This window comes from Phyllostomus discolor, chromosome 10, assembly GCF_004126475.2.
Source record: "Phyllostomus discolor isolate MPI-MPIP mPhyDis1 chromosome 10, mPhyDis1.pri.v3, whole genome shotgun sequence".
In the NCBI taxonomy this organism is placed as follows: Eukaryota; Metazoa; Chordata; class Mammalia; order Chiroptera; family Phyllostomidae; genus Phyllostomus; species Phyllostomus discolor.
In genome coordinates this window covers 38,613,289-38,636,018 of record NC_040912.2, presented here as the reverse complement: position 1 = coordinate 38,636,018, position 22,730 = coordinate 38,613,289, and the positions used below count along the sequence as shown (strand labels likewise).

Below are 22,730 nucleotides of genomic sequence, written 5' to 3'. Positions count from 1 at the left end.
GTCCATCAAATGCATGCATATTAATATATATGCTGCCAATCTATAAGAATTTCTACTAGTTATGAATCTGGCATTCTCATTCCTAAGGTTTGGATTCCTCCAAAGTCTAAATAGACTTAGACAACACTATTCCCATATTAAAAACCTCCCTTCCTCAATATTCTGTTTTCACACACACATGCACACACACAGAAACTCAATATATCTTAAAAAATATTTTCTTTACAATTTTATATTCCTGAAAATATTACATCTTTGTATTCAAGCTCGTGAAGAACTTAATTACTATGTGAAGTTCTCATCTTGTAAAGCTGAAGTAAATAAAACTTTCCCTATTAATTAAACCTAACAAGATTTTGCTCTACCAGTGTTCATATTTGTAGAGTGAGATGGGGGAGTATAGGAAGTAAGATGCGAAGCCCATCAGAACCAACTGTCTGAAATAAGTTCAGTGAACATGTAGTCTCTAGAATATACAGAAACATCCATATCAGCTCTAAATCAAGGATAAGATATTTTGATGAAGCATCAATAGGGAATTTTAGGATTTATCATTTATTTAAAATAGGAAGTCTTTATATGTGGTTTACACATCCTCGTTTTCTGTAAACAGGCTGGCCTAATGTTAGTATATAACTCTACGTGTTGCAAATGAAAGAGAAATTTGTATATCATGCCATTCCTGTATCAGAACCTCCAACACTGAGAAAACAGGATGATTCCTGATAGCACCTGTGTTAAGTGTCAGGGATCACTCTCTTCAATTTTACAGTTGGAAACTCATCCATCTGCCTGTACCATCACAGTGGCAGAACCCTTCAACAAACGTGCCGTGTTAAACCCCAAATAGTATGAAAGAGAAGAAAAAGTATATTGCTGTGTCTTATGTAAAGTTCTTGGGTACTTCATCTGATTAAATGGAATCAAACTGAAATCTACAGAACATGGGCATCTTATTCTATTATTCTAATATGGACACTTAGTGGTCATTTGAGCTGGCTGATTTCTATAGTTTATATTCTAGATTAACAGGAATTTATATAAATAACTTTGAAGTTTTCACTGAGGATGATTTTCTCTTGAATTCTACTGATACAGAGAAAGGCACCGAGAAGAAATTATTAAAAGTTCCCCTAAAATCATAGAACAACTAAAACATAAAAAATTGACATATGCTAAAATAGTTTAGTGTCTCTAGCTAAATTTTTATAAAATTTCGCATAATTGAATTTTTGACAATAAGTGGTACAATACAAAATGCCTTATATCAGGTATTAAGTGACAATTCATATTTTCAGAATGAGACACACATCATACTTAGTAACAATTGCACTAAGTTTACAGTCAAATTGGCTCAAGTGAGCATGGCTTGAAATTTAATATCATTGTTCCCAGCACAGACAGACATGACAAGACAACACATATAAAGAAATACCAAAGGAATAATATAACTTAAGTTTCAAAAGCAATATGACTACCACCTGATGAGTGCAGCAGCAATAATTACCAATTAACGTTGAGATGAAGGAGGAGTTGGGATCAAAAGGACACCTGCCCCTTCCTCTCTCAGTCCTGTGTGATTCCAGGTGAAACAGGGGATCCTTGAAAGAAAACCAAAAATACCATTATGTAGGTACCGGCTTTAATTATTGACAAAACAGGTACTATAAACAAGGCACTGGATAGGAACATCAAGTTATGTAGGAGCAAATTGGGTTTTATAAATAAATGCATGGGTTTTGCAGGCCCACATGGGTTTTCTCACTCCTCCTAAAAAGTATGCAGGTGATGAAATGAATGAAATGAGCAGTTTTTATCACTTGATCTGACAGTATTACTTATTCTGAGATGTGCCAGTTAAATGTTCCAAAGAAATGAAAACCTGCTAAAAAAAAATAAAGGTTACTGAAAAGAAGATTCAATAATAAACATGGAAATGGGATTTTATTCCATGAGATCATTATTGATATTTTGGGATAGTCTGTAAAAGAAAATAATAAAATTTCCATCAACAATATGAAATATTTATTTCCAATCATTTTTATTCTTCATCACATATTCTTAGTATAAATAACTAATATTTAATAAGTTAGAAATTACTGTATGATTACTTGAATATACATGTATATATAAATGTCATACTATGAGCAACATTTCAGTGTGACTTTACACGAATGAGGCACTTAAATATTTCCATGAAAAACTACTACTTTATTGGTTCCTACTGCAAGCACATAACCACAGAAATTTTCTTGGAGTGTTCTCAGATTTCAAAATTTTCATTAGCATACACCTTACAAATAATCTCCATTAATTATGCTATAAATGATTTAAATAAAAGAAAGTTGGCTTGGAAAAGTGACAATAAAATTTAATATTAAAAGTCTTAGAGAAAAAATTACAGTTGACTTGAAAAACACAAGGGTTGGAGCCCCTCCTCCGTGCAGTTGAAAATCTGCATTTAACAATAGTCAGCCCTCTGTACCCACAGATTCCTGACCACAGATCAAAATAACAGTTGATGCTTGATTAAAAAAAATTGCATGTATAGTTGGGCCCGTGCAGTTCAAGCCTAGGCTGTTCAAGAGTCAATTGCACTTTGTAATAGAATACTGCCAATCCTGCCCACTGTGGCATATGTGAGTAGCCCTACCCATCCATAAATCCTGAACCTGTAAGAATTCCTGGAGTCCTGAGCAACCTCTGGGAATTACATGCACTTCCCTCGAAATTGATTTTGATTCTCCTAGCCACTCCATTCACTCCACTTTATCTTTTGTGGCCCTGTGTTGTTATTCTTCCTTGGCATACTTCCCTCTTTCTCTTTATGATATCTCAAAATCACCACTCTGATTCTCCCTTTTCCAAACCCTTCTGGTAAATGCAGAGTTCGCCTCCTCCTATAACCCTCCACTTGTATCCTTGGGGTTGAACCGTAGCCTACAGAACAAATATGTCCTCCTGACGCAGAATGTGACTGAACTAATATTTTAAGCCAAAAAATGTGTTACCTATTTAGATTCTTTACACAACTTAGTAGAAAGTAAGGGTCCCAATAAATCATTTGAGACACTTTTGTGTTCACTTTCCATGGATAAAAAGTTTGCAATGACACACCAAGAAAAAGTTTGTTCAAATGAATTATAACCGTTGGTCTGCCCTGTGAACACCCATGCAGAAGGGGTTTCGTCTAAATTTGCAAAGGTCTATGAGTGAGCACGTCTATGGATATGGCTATTGCTTGCCCTCTTAGTCAGTGTCACTTTACAAAATTTTGGAAAAATAAGTAAGTTATGCACATGATACATTTTTTATTACAGTCAAAAGTCCAAATGTTTGTATATAAAGCTGTTGAAGAGAGATACTGAACTGCCTTTTTTTTTTAAGCAGGGGGGAGTGTGTATTTACTTTTCACTGTACATTCTTGTACTATTTGATTTTTTTCCTCTCTTCTAATTTTTAGTTTATTCTTTTAATTGACATATAACATTGGTTTCAGGTGTAAAACATCATGATTCCATGTGTGTTACAAAATGATCATTGCAATAAAATAGTTAACGTTCATCACCACGTGTAATGACAAAACACTTTTTTCTGTGATGGTTACTTTTAAAATCTGCTCTCTTAGTAGAACTGCTTTCTTAAATTAAAACTGTCTATAGCTTCAAAATTCTGTGATAATTAACATTTTATCACTAATAACTGATAAAGTTGATTCATCTAATGGATAAAATTAGACACCTTAAACCCTAAAATTGAAATCGCAAAAGAAAAACAAGCACAGTGCTTGTTTTTTCAAGTACAATACATGTATTTAAATTTCAACCGTCAAGTGGGTGAAATGGTAAATGCAAACTGTAAAAATTCTAAGATCAAGAACATCTCAGATTTTGAAGAACTATGGAGTTTGATGAAGTAAATAAAGTTGCAATTTCTTACCAAAAGTCACAGGTTTTTATAAATATAAAACCTAAGTTAGGATGCTGAGGTTGTGTTGATGGGTGAATTTCAGTACATGTCTGAAGTAGCAATCCCCCATATCAACTTGGGAGGAAATGGACTGAATCAACAGGAACCTGTAGTCATGACGGTATCACCCTAGCATTTTGATAACCATAAAGTGAAACCCGGAACAATACTGGGTCTTTTACTTATGTCTGAGGCACAATTCTGTGCAATATATAAAATAAGTCTGAGTCTGTAAAAGACACACATTTTTATGAAGCCTCATCTTTGATGCTGAGAATACACAGCATTAAATATTGAATCCTTACACATCCTCAGAGATCTATGCCTCAGGTCCAAACTTAGATGCACTGTGACTGAACCTTTTCCACCTACCTCCAGAAACTTCGAGTCTCTATTTCTCATTTATTTGATTAATGGCTAAAACTATCTCAAAAATAGTCATTTAAAATAACAAATTAAATTTCTGCCTGATTTTTATATGACTACTAAAAAACATATTGAAGTAGCTTAAATGATAGATACATCTATTATTTTATTTTAAAAATACATGTTCTCCATTTATGTGTGTGTATGTATGTATGTATATATATATATATATATATAATCATGAGATACATTTTAAGTGTCTCATAAATTTTATTTGTTAATTATACCTCAATAATGCTAAAACTGCATGTGTTCTACTGTTTCCAATTTTTTAGCCCAGTAATGATTTTAAAAAGATGAACTATTGGAACATTCCTGCTTTAGCAAAGCACCATTATCTTTATTAACAAACAGAAGAAAAGTCCAAATCATCAGAGGGCACAGTCAGCTCATCCATACAGAACATGTGCTAATAACACTCCTGGAGTCAAGCAATGCAAAGATGGAAACCTCTGTGAAGGCAACCACGAGGCGCACGTGACCCCTGGTGAAAATGAGTTCGACACCCCTGCTCTAGATCTTCCAGAAGGAATGCAGCCCTGTTGATACCTTAATTTTATCCCACTGAGAATCACTCAGACTTCTCACCTACAGAACAATGATATTTTAAAAAATTATATTGTTTTCAGCTACTATATTTTTGTTAATTTGTTACAATAGCCATAGAAAACTAGTAAAACTCCTATGCGGACACTGCTTCCTGACTAAACCTTTTTAAATGGGGGCTCCCTTTTCGCCCACACTCTACATTTTGCAGAGAAATACTAATATAATTGAGGCTCCCCCATCTACATTCCAAACTATAATACCATCAACCATTCTATCAATACTCACCCCATCAATCTATACAATCCTTTTAGTTTGTTGCTCTCATTCGCTGACATCTATACCATCCAACTTCACAGGGTTCTTCCACATGCTAAATCCACCCTTACTCGGGAAAGTTTCAACGTCCATGTGCCCACTGTTCCACAATCTGGCCCCATGGCTCCTATGTCCTCAGTGGCAATGATCTTCAGGGCCACACTGCATTTCAGTCACAACATCAAGGCCACACCGTAGACCTCATCATTCAGTGCAACTGCTTGTGTAGAAAAATAAGCTTGAATGTTCTGTTCCTTCCCCACATCCTCTCTCCCTTCAGCTTATCTACACAACCATTCATAACACTATAAATATTGTTTGACCTCATGCAAACTTCCAGAGTTGGGATCCTTATATTTTTCTTCAAAATACTGAAGTCCCTTCCCCTTCTCCCCCTCAGTCAGCCCTCAATTCCTGTGTCCCTCATTCTCCCACCCATGTGTGTGCCTTTCCCATTCTTAAACCTAGGATACTGGTAACTGTTAGAGAAAATCATTCCAAAAACATAAAACAATGACTAACAATCTGCCCTCCAAATTGCCAAGACATTTTTATGTTTCGTGGGCTGTGTCATTTTATAATTCCTCTAAGCAGCCACTTACTCAAGCACCGGAGCTTGTGACCTCTCTGGACACTCAACAGCCAACCTCACACCTTACGTTTCATGGAGAAAATAGGTTTAGATCATTTATATAATTATTTTTTAAAAATCAGTGTTTCCTGTATGTTAGGGCCTCATCCTGGAACTAAAAGAACTTGTAAACAAAACAAAACCCCAAGCCCCATTTTTTACTGTTCTTATAAAATTACTTCAAATAGAATTTTCTTTCCTGGACAGTCTCCTTGGTCCAGCCATTAATTCTCCACACTGCTGCCAGAGTTCTTTCTGGAATGTGAATTTGCTCCTATCATTTCCCTGCTTAAAATCTTCCATTGATTTCCAATAGCCTCCACAGAACAAATTCTAAAGTCTTTAGAATTTTCTATAAGAGAATTTAAATACAGGACTTCCTTATCTCTAGAAGGCTACCCCAAGTGTCTGTGTATCAGCTTTCTGAACTATGTGAAGATTTCTGAGTATCTCTTACTTGGGCCTGTTATTGTGTTTAGGATAATAATGATCATATAACATTAAAAATTCAGCACAGACTTTGTCACTGGCAGGACCCCTTCGCCAGGCCTAGTATTGCTTCCTCACCTTTTTTTGTCTCCCCGTGGCACCACACAGATCCCCCTTTGTATCATGTGCTTCTCTGTATTATAGCTGCCTGCCTGTTAGCTCTCTTCCCTCCTGGTTGGTGGGCTTTCTTTGAGGAAACTGCCCATGGGGCATTTACCTTTGATTGCCTGTGTCAAATAAAATACCTGGCACATAAATGCATTGCTGTTTATGTCATTTTAATAAATACTACCTTTATGGAAACAAATTGCTTTCTTATCTCTTTTCTTACAGGGCCCTTGTCTATTTTCTTATAGATCCAAAACAACTCACAAAACATAGTTGTGGCTAGGTATTTTGATGGGAACTAGGAAATGTGTACAAATTATTTATGCTGTGATATGTTGTATATGCTTTCTTAGGGCTGCTTATACGGCCACATCATGGTTCTATTTTTTTCTATATTTGGATTGTCACTGTAAAACATTAAATTGCTACAACAACTAAAGGAAGAATAGATATGTTCCTAATTTCCCTAGCTATTCAATGAAGGTCATATGGTTTTATATATACTTTTATAATTTATGAAGGATTCTTGCCAGGATTAACATATTAAAGTTTAGGATGATAACATAATTTAATATCTCATGATAGTTATTAAAAATAAAATATTGAAGAATTATAAAGGTGATTTATTTTATCCCCTAAGACCTTATTAATGGCACTATGTAATTGAAGTAATACAGAGATGAGACAGGGAGGTACAATCGTTTGTTGGTTAAGGCTTTCCTTTTCCCATGGGACTGATTTTTTTTTTTTTAGGAGAAAAAGCTATTCTATGGTATATGGTAATGAAACTTCATTGCTGAGTTGAGGCTAAAGACTGAGTTCTTACTTTTTTTCCAAACAACTTAACTTGATAGTAGCTTTCAGTAATTTAATTGAGCTTTAGTTAGAACATGATTTTAGAACAGAGGATTTCTTTACCTTGTTAAACTACATATGATAGAATGATACACTGATCCAATTCCTCTTCATTTCTCAGGATTCAATGTATTATTTTTGCAACATTATACAATTGAGGTGTGAAAATTGTTAAAAACAAGTACAAAGAGAGAACATTTACCATATGTAGTAGTACTGATACTATGATGAAAAGCAGGCAAATTCCAAACTTTTATTGCTTTGCTTTGTGTAAATCAAGATAACTTCAAAATTAACTACAAATTTAAGAAGAAAGTTTCTCACATTATTTTGAGAGTTCAGTGTGGTCTTAAATGCAGTATATAATTTAGTGTACAATCCAATAAAATACTAAAAAGCAAGTAATGTAATTTTCTTCCATGAAGTGGAATTCTGCAACCAAACCAACCAGAAAAAACTTGAGGCATGATGACATTGTCAATGACCCCAAAGCAATCAAGTTTATGGTTCAAGTAATGTGTAATATTGGTGTTAACCCTACTGAGAATGTTGGTCACGACTTACACTGGCTTTCTATTATCTATGTTTTAACAGCTGGAATTTCTGCCTGAGTAACATGGCTTAAATTTACAAGGCCTGGCTAGCACTGACAGCCTGGGCTGCACTTTTTGTTTCAGTATGATATGAAGCTTTTCAATAGATCCTCCTGTGTTTGAGAGAAAGCAAGACATGTAGGTTACAAATGTGAATTGATGCATAAGCTTTTCAGAAAAAAATTGTTTGTAAAAAATAAATGGTATATCTTCCCAGGAGAATTTTCCCATTCAGGCCCTGAGGAAGCCTTCAGAACTCAGCAAGCCTACTGTAAGCTATTTTCAGTAGGTGTGAGTCCTGCATATCAGGTGTTAAAAATGACGGCAATGAAAATGAGAATGTCCCATATGAAATATGTCTAAAGTAAATTAGAATATTACAAATACTACAAGACAAAACAAGAAAAGCATCTATTAATGTTAGCTATTCCTAATATTTAGAGAAAAAGTAAAACACACAAGGCTCAGACACCTATGTCTGTCAACAATGAAAACCAAACAAAGATGCAGTTTGGGTACATAAATGTCTCAAACAAGTAACTATAATATGCACTTTAATTCTTTACCACATAGCTCTTTAATAATCTGTAACACAAATTAATTTTGAATATGATTTGCTTTTTTACCATTTTTCTTTTTTCTGACAAGCAATAAAAACAATTAAAAAATATTTGAAACATTCCTTGAAGACTGAATAAATAAACAGAAAAAATAGAAAAATGGAATAAAGTTGTTAGTAAATATTTTAACTGTAAGGCTAACAGTTTTGCATTTCAATTGCCTTTGTTTGCACATTTTTTTCTAAAAATAATACATTATGTTTGTATAATACTTTAAAATTTAGAAAGCATTCTTGAATACATAATCTTATTTCATCCTGAAAATAAGCCTGTGAAGTAAGAGTCCATAACGTTGTTCACATAGATCATTTTATTTACAGAGTTGAGGAATCAAAAACAAGGTGAGGCTTTGCAAATCTGTCTTCCAGTTCCATGTTTGTTTATAGTTCTGCTGCCCTATCTCCCATCGTAAATGGAGAAGAATACATAGGTTTGTGTTGCTGGGAGGGGTTGATTGTCTTTTATGGAGGTATTTAAAGTATAATCTAGGTTAAAAAATGTATAAGATTTTTTTATTTCATTATTTATTTACTACATATGTTCTGATGTTTTTTTCCCTTAATATTACTAAAAGAGCATGTAGATACTAGCAAACATTTTCTAAAAGCATTTAACACATTTCAGTAAAATTCTAAATCTTCTTGTGCTGAATTATAAATAAATTTTTGCTTAAACCTATATTTGAAGGCAAATTAATCTTTCCCCCTCTTTTGTGTATCCTTTAATTATTACTTTGGGGTTTCATTCTCCTCCTCACCCGACGAGCTCTAACCTTATGCCAGTATTCTCTTCGGCTCCACACTGGTGGCTCCATCTACCAGATAATGTAGGCCTGGGTGTACTAAGAGTATTGGAAGCAAGTACTCTCCAAACTTTAATAATGACATTGTCCTGAAGTTTGCTTTCACTAGAAACAGCGTCATCACTGCTGCCTACCTCTTCCTCATCATCTTCTCAAGTATAATCATGTACTTCTCTGTGTGCAAAAACCTTTCGTGCTTCCTCATTGTTACTGAATAATCTCTAACCTTCATAGTTTGACCCCAGGCTTGATCCCTCATGATTCCCACCATCCAATCAAAACTCAGCAGCATGATCTAATTGACTTTCTTTCAAAGTTCTATGCATGGTGACACCCACAACTCTTTGATTACATTTGCCCTTTGGGAAAAGGAAATTCAATCTTCCCTTGCTCTACAACACTAACTCCCACTTAGTGGGAAAATACTATTGAAAAATGACTTTATTGGTATTCTCCAAGACTTCCCCAGGTAAAACTTCTCTTATGGACTACACTATGTACCTTTTGTGGCATTATTCCCACTGCATTGTGATTATGTATATATGGCTCATCTAACAAACAATTAAGAAGCCTACTGTGTTCCAAGTATTTAGTCAATATTGAATGTAAGAAGCATGATGCATGTTACACATTTTAAACCCCATAAAAATTAAGCAAAGTAGCCTCCTCTAATTGTCAGTTTAACAAATACAAAGGCAAATGAAGAGGTGACTACAAGTGATACGCATTATAATATAGCAAGCTAACTTTTTCAATAATAAATCTATTAACTATATTTCAATTTCTAGTAAATACATTTTAATAGTTGAATCACATTAGAAAATATATCATTTCAATGGCAGAAATAAAGTTAGGTCTGATACTATTTTCCCATAACCTAGGACAAAAGAAAAAGAAAAAGGAGAATGATAATAGGAATAGTAATTAGAGTTAGAATAAGAGTCAGGATATTTTACAAAGATAGTTAATCCAAAATAGAGATAAGAAAGGTTCTGATTTGTTATTTCTCAAGTCCCATAACCTCTTTCAACCTCTATTTCATTACCTATAACAAAAAATAATTTTTCTGTGCTGTTATCTCCTATGACTTCTGTGAGAATGAGAGAAAAAATGAAGATTGAAAACTACAAGAACTAGAAAATTTTAATACATGAAATCATCTTATGTGAAAAGAAAACTGATTTCTTACAAACCCAAAGGTTTGCAACTGGTTTCTTATCAAACCCAATGGTGCACAATGCTGATTTCATTCAGAATTTTGTTTTTGTTTTTGTTGTTCTACAGTTAATTTTAAAATCTTGTTCTATATTATAAGAAGTCAATGTTGTATAAGAATGAACATTAATATGGATAGAATTTCAAAGAACTGTGGATAAATGATGGATTATTCAATGAATGGTGTTTGGACAACAGGACTGCCATTTGTAAAAAAAAATACAGTTTGATCACTGCCTCATGTCGTATAGCTCTATAATCAGATTCCAGGTTGACCAACAATTTAAACATAAGAAACTGGATTATACAAGGAATAGAAAAAGCTATAAAAATTTTGTATATTCTTGGGTATGGAAAAAGGCCCTTTAAAATAAAACACAAAGTCCAGAAGATATAAAAGAAAGATTGATAAGTAGTATAACAAAAATTTAAAGAAAAATACTACAAGGAAAAATACCACAAACATTTTTCACTCAAATAGAAAACAAAGGCTTTCTTTTTTCTTACTATACAATGAACTCATACACATGAATAAAAGACCAAAAATAAAAATTTTAAACCATCTGGAGTCATAGATGTACACAGGGGGCTTGGAATATTTTTTCATTCTAGAAATCAAAGAAAGCTATCAAAACTATTAGGGTTATATCACAAAGACTTAAATGTCAACTTGAAGAAGTATCTACTGTCCAAGAATGAGGTAATGTTTCCATCTATAACTGAAAGGGATTAAAATAATCCTAAATAACCCTAAAAATATGAGCAGCTGAATGTTGGCAATATTAGTTGGAAATTTCTTGAAAGCCATATTAGAAAATGTCATATTATAATAAATACCTGGTCTGAGATTAAGAAATTGGTATTTTAATTATTTGAAAGATGAGAACACTCAGCCTTCTTATAATTATAGCATACATACCAGTATGATTCATTTACCTTATTATCATCTATGTTTGATTTCGTAAAAAGTCAAGTTTAATGTGATAGAAAATGCATTACATATGTCTACTCAACCCCTTCCTGGAGCACCTAGCTATTCCAACTTTAAATTTACAATTCATATTGAGACTAGAACAGCATTTTATAACAAATTACTCAAGTTGCTTATTAGGAATCTCTTTACATAAAAAAATTACATAGTATTCAAAACAGAATTATATGTAAAAAGGCTGATGAAAATAAAGCTTTGCAATAATTGGCATCATGGTCTAGATTTCATAATTTCAGTTCCTGCGTAATAAAATGCCAAGAATTTTAGTGAATATAACTATGGCTGTTTTTTGAAAAGTTATGAACATGCTGTCCATACAGACATTTTACAGTGACTTTTGTAGAAGAAAACAAACACTTGTTCAGTGTAAACTTCAGTGTCAGTAAATACTTGTTCAGTACACTGCGTGGTGAAGTAACTGGCAGAGAACATCCAACCAACAATTGGATTGAACTGTGACTGTTTCTTAGATAAAATATATGGTATAGATATAAATTATAGATGTGCATATAATAATCTCTAGAAAATAAAAGCATTTATATATTTTAATTTGCAAAATATTAAATAGGAGATATTAATGTTAAATTATTTTATTATTAATTTATATTCATTTAATATTACATAGGGATATGCCAGAGATAATCATGAGTAAATGTTTATGTATACTTTCAAAAATTTAAATGAAGAATGGAAGTAATTATTGAGACATTTACACATGACAAGAAATGAACCATCCTGGCTCAAGTCAGCTTCATGATCTAGATTTCTCTTCTGCACTGATTTTCCTGTCCACCTCCCCTGAGTTGACTATCCTCACTGTTATTCTGACCACACACAATGAAGCAAGAGTCAAAATTCTTTTTTGGGGACAAAGATGCATTCTGTAAAACTATGAATATCTACTTTTCATGGGAAGGAAGTCATAGCCACTTTTTAATATGCAGACAGCCCTCAGAGCGATTCTTCATTTCTGAGACCCTGTTCCCTTTCACTTGGACACGTTTGAAAACTCAATTCTATGAGTGTTCCTGCCACTGACTGAGTCATACACGATCACAAAGGATCACAGTCCTGAGTGAGGAAAAAAAAGGAATTGCTGGTAAAAGGAGGAATAAACCCCCCATCTGCATGTCTAGTAAGAATTAAACAGCTGCAAGGGAAAGGACACTTCTGTAACAGGCGAGTTGCCATCCCGCCCTGGCTAGAATCACACAGCTCTTGGAATTAATAGCATCAACAGAGGAAATTTTGGAAAGCAGGGTTAATGTGCAAAGTCTTTCATGGTTATCAGAGGAGTCTGGGCCATGGATTCCCAGCTTTTTCTCATGGAGAGAGGAAATATGTACACTTGTAAGGAAACATATTCACACTGTTGTATTCTATATAGTTAGAGGTGAGTATCCCAAAATTATTTTTAAAGCCAATAATGACACCCATTTTGTTTTTTTCGTTGCCAGGCCACAGTCTAATGTGCTGGGCACCTCAAATGGGAAGCGCCGCTCCATAACCCAGTCCTGAGCATGAGACTGTGTGTTCCACCTTTCTCTTTGCTTCTCACTTCTCTCTTGATCAAAACACAAGCATTAGCTTATTACACAAAAGTTAAAAAGGGATGTGAGCATGTTCTTAGCCTGTTTTTCTGTAAGATTATTCAGGAAGCTCATTCTAGTAGACATATAATAAATTGGAAATAAAATTAAGAGAACATCAGCATGTTTTACTAGGACTACATGACCAAAGATAACAGACTGTAGAATAAACACGGTACCTAACATAACTTCCATATGTCGTCATTTCAGTGTGCACTTCAATTCAACATATACTTCGGTATTGTGTGAACAGAGGTGTGTTAGGTGGTGCAAATGTAGTAACAATTCATTTCTGCAGAGCACTTAACAAGCTTCAGAACACTTTTACCTAGGCCCTGGCTGGTGTAGCTCAGTGGATTGAGCACGGGCTGGGAACCAAAATGTCCCAGGTTCGATTCCCAGCCAGGGTACATTCTTAGGTTGCAGGCCAGAACCCCCAGCAACCACACATTGATGTTTCTCTCTCTCTCTCTCCCCCCCTCCCTTCCCTCTCTAAAAATAAATAAATAAAATCTTAAAAAACACTTTTACCTAAGCATTGTTTATAGTTTATCATAAATCTTTACAATACATATTTAAATATAGTGATCCTCCAAAGAATATCACAGGAGAGTATCATATCTTCTGGGCTCTAGATAGGGAAATACAAATAGCATAATGAGTATCTCAATGAAAAGGTCTTATAATGAGGCACAGGTAGGAGAATAGGAAATTGGTAGCTAATTCTAACTCTTGGGGTGGAGTGGTCTGGACTGAGGGAGACAGTGGTGACATTCTGGGATTTTTTTCTTAACGATTTGTATTAGGAATGCTATGTCTCAGATATTGTGCTAACAACATTGCTTATTTATTTATTGTCACTATAATTTTATATAAGACAGATAATTTTATCCTCCTCTTATAGATCAAGTTTCTAAAGCTCCATGATATGAAATTTATCCAAATTCACACAGCTAGTAACAGGAATATCTAATTCCAGTCTCTTAGCCACTCTCCTATAATAGGGTATTTTAGATGCAGAACAAAACATTTCATTCAAGGCTTAGATGAAGGGCTGGTTGAAAAAGGAGTGAATAGCTCTGGCTGACTGTAACCAAACTTGTGTAGGGGAAGTTTAATAAGTGGGAGGGAGAGAAGACTGAGAAAGTACGTTACAGCCAGACTGTGAAGGACACCAGCTTTCTGAGATAAGGCGTTTGGACTTCCTTCACTTGATGTGCTGGGGTAAATCATGAATGTTTTTAAAGGACTCATTGTTTAGCACAGTTAATTAGACAGCAGAGAGACAGCTGGATTGAAGAGCAAGTGAAAATTGTAAGGCAGCTAATGGAGATAATCAGGGAAAATAATGGTTCTGGCAGAAGGAAGGGAGAATGGAATGGATTGGAAAGATAGATTTAAGATATAGCTGAAAGAATTTTGCCCCTGATTCAACTTACAGTGAAGTTGGGTTGATAAATACAATGTTGAGGTTTTAAGCACAGGTATAAAGGGAAAGAGTAGTATCTTCTAACTGTGATAAGAAGCACAGTAAAAAGGAATGAAAGAATAGGTGTTTAAAGAAACATGATAAATTTCATATTAAGAATGTGTTTGACTAATAAAGTTGGATACTTTTTAAATGACATGGAATACTATAAATGCAATATAGGTTGTCAAAAATATATATTAGAACCCGGAATTCAGATTTGTCAATGAGTGTGTGAAAGCAATAGTTGATGCCAATGGAGAAATTAAAGAAATAAGATGCTGACAATGCTGCTGTTGGTGGTGATGTGGATAGCTGACAATGACATAGCATTTGTTATTCACTGAGCGTTACTCTAAGTGCTTTACTGATATGAAGTCAATCCTCACAACACACCTGTACACGAAGTACCAGTACAAGCTCTACTTTATAGAGGACATTGAAGCAGAAAGAGGAGTGACTTACTGTAAATTACTCAGCCAGTAGGAGACTGGGAGTAAGCCCATAGGTGTGGAATTATTATGGATAGATAAGAAAATGGATACAGATATATAGCTGTATATATCTGAGCCACATATTTGCATGGGCTGTTCCAGAGTGAAGGAGAGAGAGGTCTGAAAGACACAATCCAAAGTGTTGGCGGTGATTTAGTCCAGGGAAGGGACTGAGATCAGAAAACATTAAAGAAACACTTTCCGTTTGTCTCTGTGTTGTGAACGCCTTACAAAGGGAAGGCAATGACTTGTGTGACTACGATGACTGAAACAATGTCATTACTTACATAGTAAATCCGTATATCATTATAACCACTGTTGAAGCTATGTTATATTTCTTTCCAGTCCATATAACATTTTTAGTATTTTATTTCATAGAACTTATGTTGAATTTTACTTGGGTGTCAAATATTACATTCTTTCTCCATATCTTTAATAAATATGTTTTAAATTCCAGTGCTGTGATATTTTGGCTGCAGAAACATTTCTTTAGCCCTGATGTTTGCTGATGTTTAAGTAGATGTCACTATAATGAAGATGTTATCTACCACCCTGGTTTTATCTTAAGCAAGGTAAACATTCTTCACTGAACTGTCTCGGTGTCTCTTGATTCCAGTTACTTTTGTCCTCTCATATATTTAGCTGATGTAAATTTTATGTTATCTCAACCGGGGACTTAGTCACCTGTGGGGAAAGAAATGGGAGTCCTTCAGAAAGTTCTCAGAGGAAAAGACCATCTATGGAGGGTTTGTCTGCTAACCCTCATTTTCTTCCTTCCTATGTTTGCCAAAGCTGTGGCACTGGCAGGCAGGGGTTTTGTATGTGTCTGTTTGTTTTATTGTCTTTTTGCATGCAACATTTTTTTAGGTCAGCTTCTATATTGTGTACGCAATGGGTTGTCACCTAGCCCCTTTCCAGATGTTCCTGGCAAGGTCCTGAGAAGCTGCCGGGAACTTTTCTGCTTCCCATGGGGAGGAACTGCTCTATCAACACTACTATGTGATCCTAAGCACCCTCCTCCAGTCTGGTTGGACATCAGAGCTAATTGTCCTTGGACTTTCTAGCATACGGTAGCCCTTTCCTTCTTAGCAGCCTAAGCTGACCCTAGTTTTCCCTTTGGTAAAATCCTTTCAGTAATTTCAATAGAAAATCAACAAGTAGGTGGTTCTTAAGAGGTAGAGGGAATAGTTTTATTATCTATGTCTGGATCCAATCAAGAGACAAAATACCACACAGTAAGTTAAACAGGAGTCCCTAATATAAACAGATATTAAGTGATCACAGGAGAGCAAGTACAAAGATGACTTGGGAGCTGAGGAAGGACAGACTGGGAGGGGGGGTTCAAATCTCTTTGAAGAGTGTGTGGTGCCAGCCACTGAATGGTGAAGAAGCTTGTGGTATTGCCCAGTCGGAGCTGGTTCGCTGTCCCCAGGTCAGGCACACGAGGGAAGTCCCCGGTGCACAGGGCATCAGTGGGAACTTGGCGGGAGCTCCATCTGCAGACCCCAGCATGCGGTATGGCACCATGGGTGGGGTGGCTCTTGGGCTGGCCAGCCGCACGGCCCCAACCTGTGCCTGGGGAGAGGAAAGGGTTCGGGGAAGCGACAAGCTGAACTGTCTGGGGATATGTACATCCCCACACAGCTCTCAGACTGCGGGGCTGTCACCAACTAAATTGAGAGCTGCGGCCAGATGCTAGAGGAGTTTGGTGTGGCAGGCACCTCATCCTGGAGAAAACCACAGGGAATGGGTGGTGGAGAAAGAGTGTACTCTTCAGAAGTCTGGTGAAGGAGGTCAACCAAGGAGAAAGGCCTCTTCCAGAATGCTTCTCATCGCCATCTACTGGCTCTGGATTAGGGATAACTACAGCCCCAGAATCCCTTCCTCCTTGTCACATAACACGACCTAATCACAGGGAGTGATATCATATCACTTTTATCATATTTTATTGGGTAAGAGCAAGTTAGAGGTCTGACCCACTCAAGGGAAGGGGGTTATACGGGATGTGGATTCTGGGGCCCAACTTAGAATTTGACCTTGCAAGCTGCAATATTCATAGTCACCCCAAACTGGAAGTGACCCAAATGTCCTTCAAAAAGTGAATGAATAAGCAAACTGAGATATGCCCTGTTACAAAATACTCCTCAGCAATGAAAGGGAATAAACTATTGAGAGGCACACCACTTGATGCATCTCAAATACTTTATGCTAAGGGATAGAAGCCAATCTCAAAGTTTGCCTACTGTGATATTCCATTTAAATGACATTCACAAAATTATAAAACTATTGGGACACATAACGGGTCAGTGGTTGCCAACGGCTAGGGAGGGAGGGGCTCAGAAAGCTTGACTACAACTCCTAGTAGTAATGGTAGTTACCAGAATATATGCATGTGTTAAAGTTCACAAGGTAAATTTAGAATACATTTATCAAAATAAAGTGAATTATATATAGATATAAAATTAAAGATGCTTCAAAATAAACAGATACAAAAATTTGTACATTTTAATGTTCCTACCAGACATCCACAAATGACTAAATACATTTAAAATATTTGTATTTTCACAGACTAAAATTAACTCTATTTTATTTTCCATATATTTGACTATATATTTGCTCATTATATCTCTTTAGTGAATTATTTCAATGACAACTATTAGGATTATGTTGGACCATAAGAAACAGAGATAGAAATGGCAGTCTCTTCCTTAGAGACACTCCAGCATGTGCATAGAAACCATAATTCATAATTAAAAAAAATTTAAGTGCAATGAAAATGCAAAGGAAAAGTAATTAACTTCACCAGGTGGAGGCTGAGATAAGCACACAGAGGAGGGATGTATGAGCTCAGTCTTGAAAAATGAGTTAGAATTTTTCAAGCAGAGAATAAAGATGAGGATTTTTTGTTTCTTTAAGTAGAGGGCCAGCATGAGCAAAGATGTAAGGAAGTAAGAGAATGCCATATCTTTGAGACATGGGCCAAAAGGCTGTGAGTGCCGCACTGATCTCTTAAATAAGGGGAGCCAGGAAAGTGGTGTAGGTTCTTCCTGCTCCTCCTGCCATGAGATTCTTCCTCTTTCTCACCCAAATTTTGAGACATTTATTATTTTAAAAAATCGTTCCTTTACAATGTCTCTAGGAAATTAATTTCTGGATTTTCAGTAGGTATAAGAAATATGAATGTAGAATTCTGGATAGAGGTCACAACCAGGGATAAGTTTTTTGAGTTGGCTATAGATAATAGAGAAAGCCATGTGAATTAATGAGAACATCAAGGAAAGCATGCACTGTAGGAACACATACCAAGGATAGAATTTCTGCATCACAAAATTTAAAGGGCTGAAAAGGAAGACTATTCAGAACTTTAAAATATGAAAAAATAATAAAATAAAAAGTAAAGAGGAAAGCTAATATACAAAAACATAAGCACCATCAAACTGCAGAGAAATGCCATAAGATGAGGAGTTAAAAAGAAACTTATTCGGCAACTAGAAAGTCATGAGCAATAGTAAGAGGGCAGTTTTAGCAAAGTGATTGATGTATGCTGGGAAGTTGAGGAATGGAAAATACAGACAATGCTTGCCAGGAATTGAAGGGAAATTCTGAAGTTAGCAAAATCAGGAAATAAGTTTATAGGCCAAATAGAAGTGAGGCTAAATTTTTGTTTGTTTTGTAATTTTTATTTTAGAAAAAAGTCTAAACATTTTTGTGGACTAAAAGGAAAGCGAGTAAAGAAGAAAAAATACTTGGCAGATTAAAGTAATGAAAAAGGAAAGAGACTTGATAAAAGGTATAGATGGAATCTTGGTGTCTTCATCTGAGACAGAAAAAGGTAGCATTAAATACTTACATTTAGAAGTAGAAAGAGGAGAAATTATGAGTTTTTACTTTATGGCCTCCATTTGATTTTTATTAATAGGAAAGCATTTCAAATGCTGAGAGTCAAGAACTAGGAAGTCAACATTGGAGACTTAATATGCAAAGAAAAGTTAACATCGAGTGTACATTACTATGCCCCAATCCCTAGGGCATTGGCTTCCCCAGATATCTTATCTCATAAAATCCATACAGCTTTGGCAAGCTTCATATTAATATAGAGACTAAAGGTTACGGATGAGGAAGCTGAAGTCCAAAGACATTAAGTACTGACCCAAAGTCACACAGGCAGTGGGTAGCCAAACCCAGATTTGAAATTTTGTCTGTCCAATTTCAAAGCCTGCATTCTTTTCAGTACATTATTTTATTCCCTATGCCACCTCCACAATGGTAGTGACTTGGAAAATGTGAGGAGAGTTGATAAAGGACTTAGAATATGACTGACTACACTGTAGGTGGGCTCATCTGAATAACAATGGTGAGAACCAACATCCTCTAATTGTCTCTAATGATATTCATCAGTTGAGCAGCAGCAGTGGAAAAAGTAGAAAGCTTCAAATAAATCAGGGTCAGTAAATTGTAAATGTGAATACATAAAGAAAAAAGTGGCTTGTGGTGGTGTTTTGTGAATCACTGCAGTGAGGTCTCTGCTGTATCAAGACAAAAGTAAAATCTGGAGGGATTGGAGAATTGACAGAATCAGACAGCTGTGGATGAAGATCAAGTTTAAAGGAAAGAGTGGAAGACTGGAAGACATGGATTCACACAGAAGATGCCTCTGTAGATACAATTATTACCATCATAATTAAATTCTTCATAAGGCACTTTATAGTTTACAAAATGCCTTAGTATGTGCACATTATCTCATTCAGGAAAGAAGCACTCCTGAATGGAAAGAACTGGCCTTGGACCATGAAGCCCAAGTGTGGCCACTTACTGTACAGCTTTCAGAAGCAACTTAACTTCTTTTTACTTTTCTCATTTGGTAGATAAAAGCAATAATTCCTTCTTTGTGGGCAGTTATGGGAATCAAAGCAAATGACCAATATCATCTGGCTCATGGAATGTGCTTGATACAGAGTATTATATTTATTAAGGTTCTTATTGAGGTGATTTAATTCTTACAATAAAAAAGATATATTCATGGATAGCAAATTTTAAATTTAGAAGATGCTGTCATCTCATTTTACAAATAAAAAAAATGGGAGATTAGAGAGAAGAGCACACTTTCCTGAGGAGGTTGAATGAGGATAAGGCTACAACTTGTTAATTTTGTTCCAAAATTTTATTCCAGAAAAAAACCCCTCAATCTATATATTGATCAATCTATATAAACTACCAAAATCTGACAAATGTTTCAGATATGAGAATATGGGTAGACATAGAAAACCACATTTAATATTTTAATGTTAGAAGAAGGAAGGCAGTTGTTGGAGATAAAAGAAAGGCTGACACAGAAGTTTCTTTATTCCAAATACAAAAGGGGAAAGTTATTTAAGAGGAAGAGAAAAACTGGGGCATCTGTGCTCTGCAATGGCACCGAAGGGACAGTGTAGAAAATGCTGACGAAGACTGTGCAGTTGCTTTAAAGGGGGTGGGGGCAGGACACAGCACCGAAGCACCCTGGCAAGTAATATTGCTCCCCAACATCAGGATGCTAAAAGGACTCCATTCTGTTTGACTTTGCTACATTCCTTTTCTTCATTTTCTTGTAGGAAACTCATGGTGATAAAGAGCACATCAAGAATCCTGAATTCCAGCCCTGGCTGGTGTAGCTCAGTGGATTGAGCGCGGGCTGTGAACCAAAGTGTTGCAGGTTCGATTCCCAGTCAGGGTACGTGCTTGGGTTGCAGGCCAAGACCCCCAGCAACTGCACATTGATGTTTCTCTCTCTCTCTTTCTCCCTCCCTTCCCTCTCTAAAAATAAATAAATAAAATCTTAAAAAAAAAAGAATCCTGAATTCCTGTTGAATTTCTCTACCCTCTTTCTTACCTTTCTCCATCCAGCTGCTTTGTCTACACAGATGCTCAAAATAAGTTTTCTGGCAAATATATCTACACTGAAGAGTTTTAAAAGTTAACACAGTAAATAAGTATAATTGGAGTTTACTTGCCTTAAAATATATTTTAATTTCCCTTTGGAAAATAGAACCTGACAAAAGTCAATTTGCCAGACTGAAAATATGCATCATTTTAATTAAGCCAATATTTTAATTAGACTACCAAATTTAACTCTATGTGCATCTGTTCTATATCATGTTCATAATTAGCAATAGTATAGCATGTGTTTGAATTTTTAACTAACTTATCTTGAATACACTAATAAAATTCATCTTAGTTGTACAGAACCAACACATTATTCAATCCTCTAATGTTACTCAAATGTATTGGTGAAAATACTCTTGAAAACAAAAAAGTCCAACCAGGCTAACATGTGTTCTCCTTACGGTCATTAAGTTTCAATGAATGTCAAATGTATCTTTAGAGTTAGAGAATTTTATTAACACCTTAAGAAATACTTTTCAAGGTTTCTCTGTAATATCAAGAGAATATTTAAATACTAAATTCATTTGCCATTACTTCCAACCTAAAGAAGACTAATGTGGCTACCACAAAACATCCACCACCACTCAACAGCCATCACAGAAGGAAAATAAATCACCTGCGTGCCACAGTATTATACACGTGCAAAGTGATAAACTATGATAACCAGTTATTGACTTGAGGCACAAAAGTACAAATGTAGAAAGTCTCTGTTTTTTCTATATAATGAACGTATATTGTGAACACTGTGTATTATGTTGCTAAGGTTCCTATACAAAAAGATTTATGTCAGAACTATATCTCAAAGTTCAAAAGTGGAAGTGATAAAGGTAGTTAATTTTATTGAGCACTTACATCATTAATTGGCTAAATTTTTAATTTAAATATGATTTTAATTATATTTTATATTAAAATTCATATTTAAATATTATATATGTATGTAATTCTCACTACTGACTCTATAAAGACAGTATTATTGAAATTCTTAGAAGATATCTAGTTAAGTTACAGTGAAAAATGAAGATTCAGTTATTCCTAAATCCAGAACTTATGCCATTAATGTCTACACTTGTCCCTCCTAATGAGAACTATATCACACAGTTTTTTTCCTGGACTTATTTTGTTGACAAGAAGGTCAATATCATAATCAATCAATATTGGCTTTATTCTCCTTTCCTGTTCTTGTTTTCCTATCACCTCTTTTTATCCAACTGTTCTCTTCCACCACTTTACCCAGTTTTATTTTTGACCTTTGTTTTAAATTTTCTTGTTTGACTTTTGTTTTAAAAAGGCACCATTATCTTCCACTGAGTATTTTCTCTACATCCAACACTAAACTGGATATTTTACCTTTGCTCCTTCATGAAATCCCCAACAAGCTCCATCTGGCAAATGTCAGGCATCTCTTAAATGGCCAACAAAAGACAACAACTCAAGAGTGACTAAAAATTTCTAAGTCTTAATTAATACACAAAAGTGCTCAACTTTATTAGTCATGAAGAAAATGAAAATTAAAACCACAATATGATATCACTACACACACACCAAAATGACTTAAAAAAAAGATAATACTCTGTATTGTCTGTGGAGTGCAGAGTAACTACAACACTCATACATTTCTGCTGGGCTTGAAATTGGTAGAATATCTAGAAAACAGTTCAGTACTATTTGCTCCAGCTGAACATATGCGCCCTCTA

General features: G+C 35.2%; 1 protein-coding gene across 1 annotated transcript in view; it reads right to left on the bottom strand.

Moving 5' to 3' along the window:
- SEMA3E (semaphorin 3E) overlaps positions 1-22,730 on the bottom strand; it is a 258,176-nt gene that overhangs the window by 51,319 nt on the left and 184,127 nt on the right. The window contains exon 5 of the mRNA XM_028525862.2: positions 1,508-1,601. Coding sequence (XP_028381663.1) covers positions 1,508-1,601 — 94 coding nt within the window. The remainder of the gene's footprint in view (positions 1-1,507; positions 1,602-22,730) is intronic.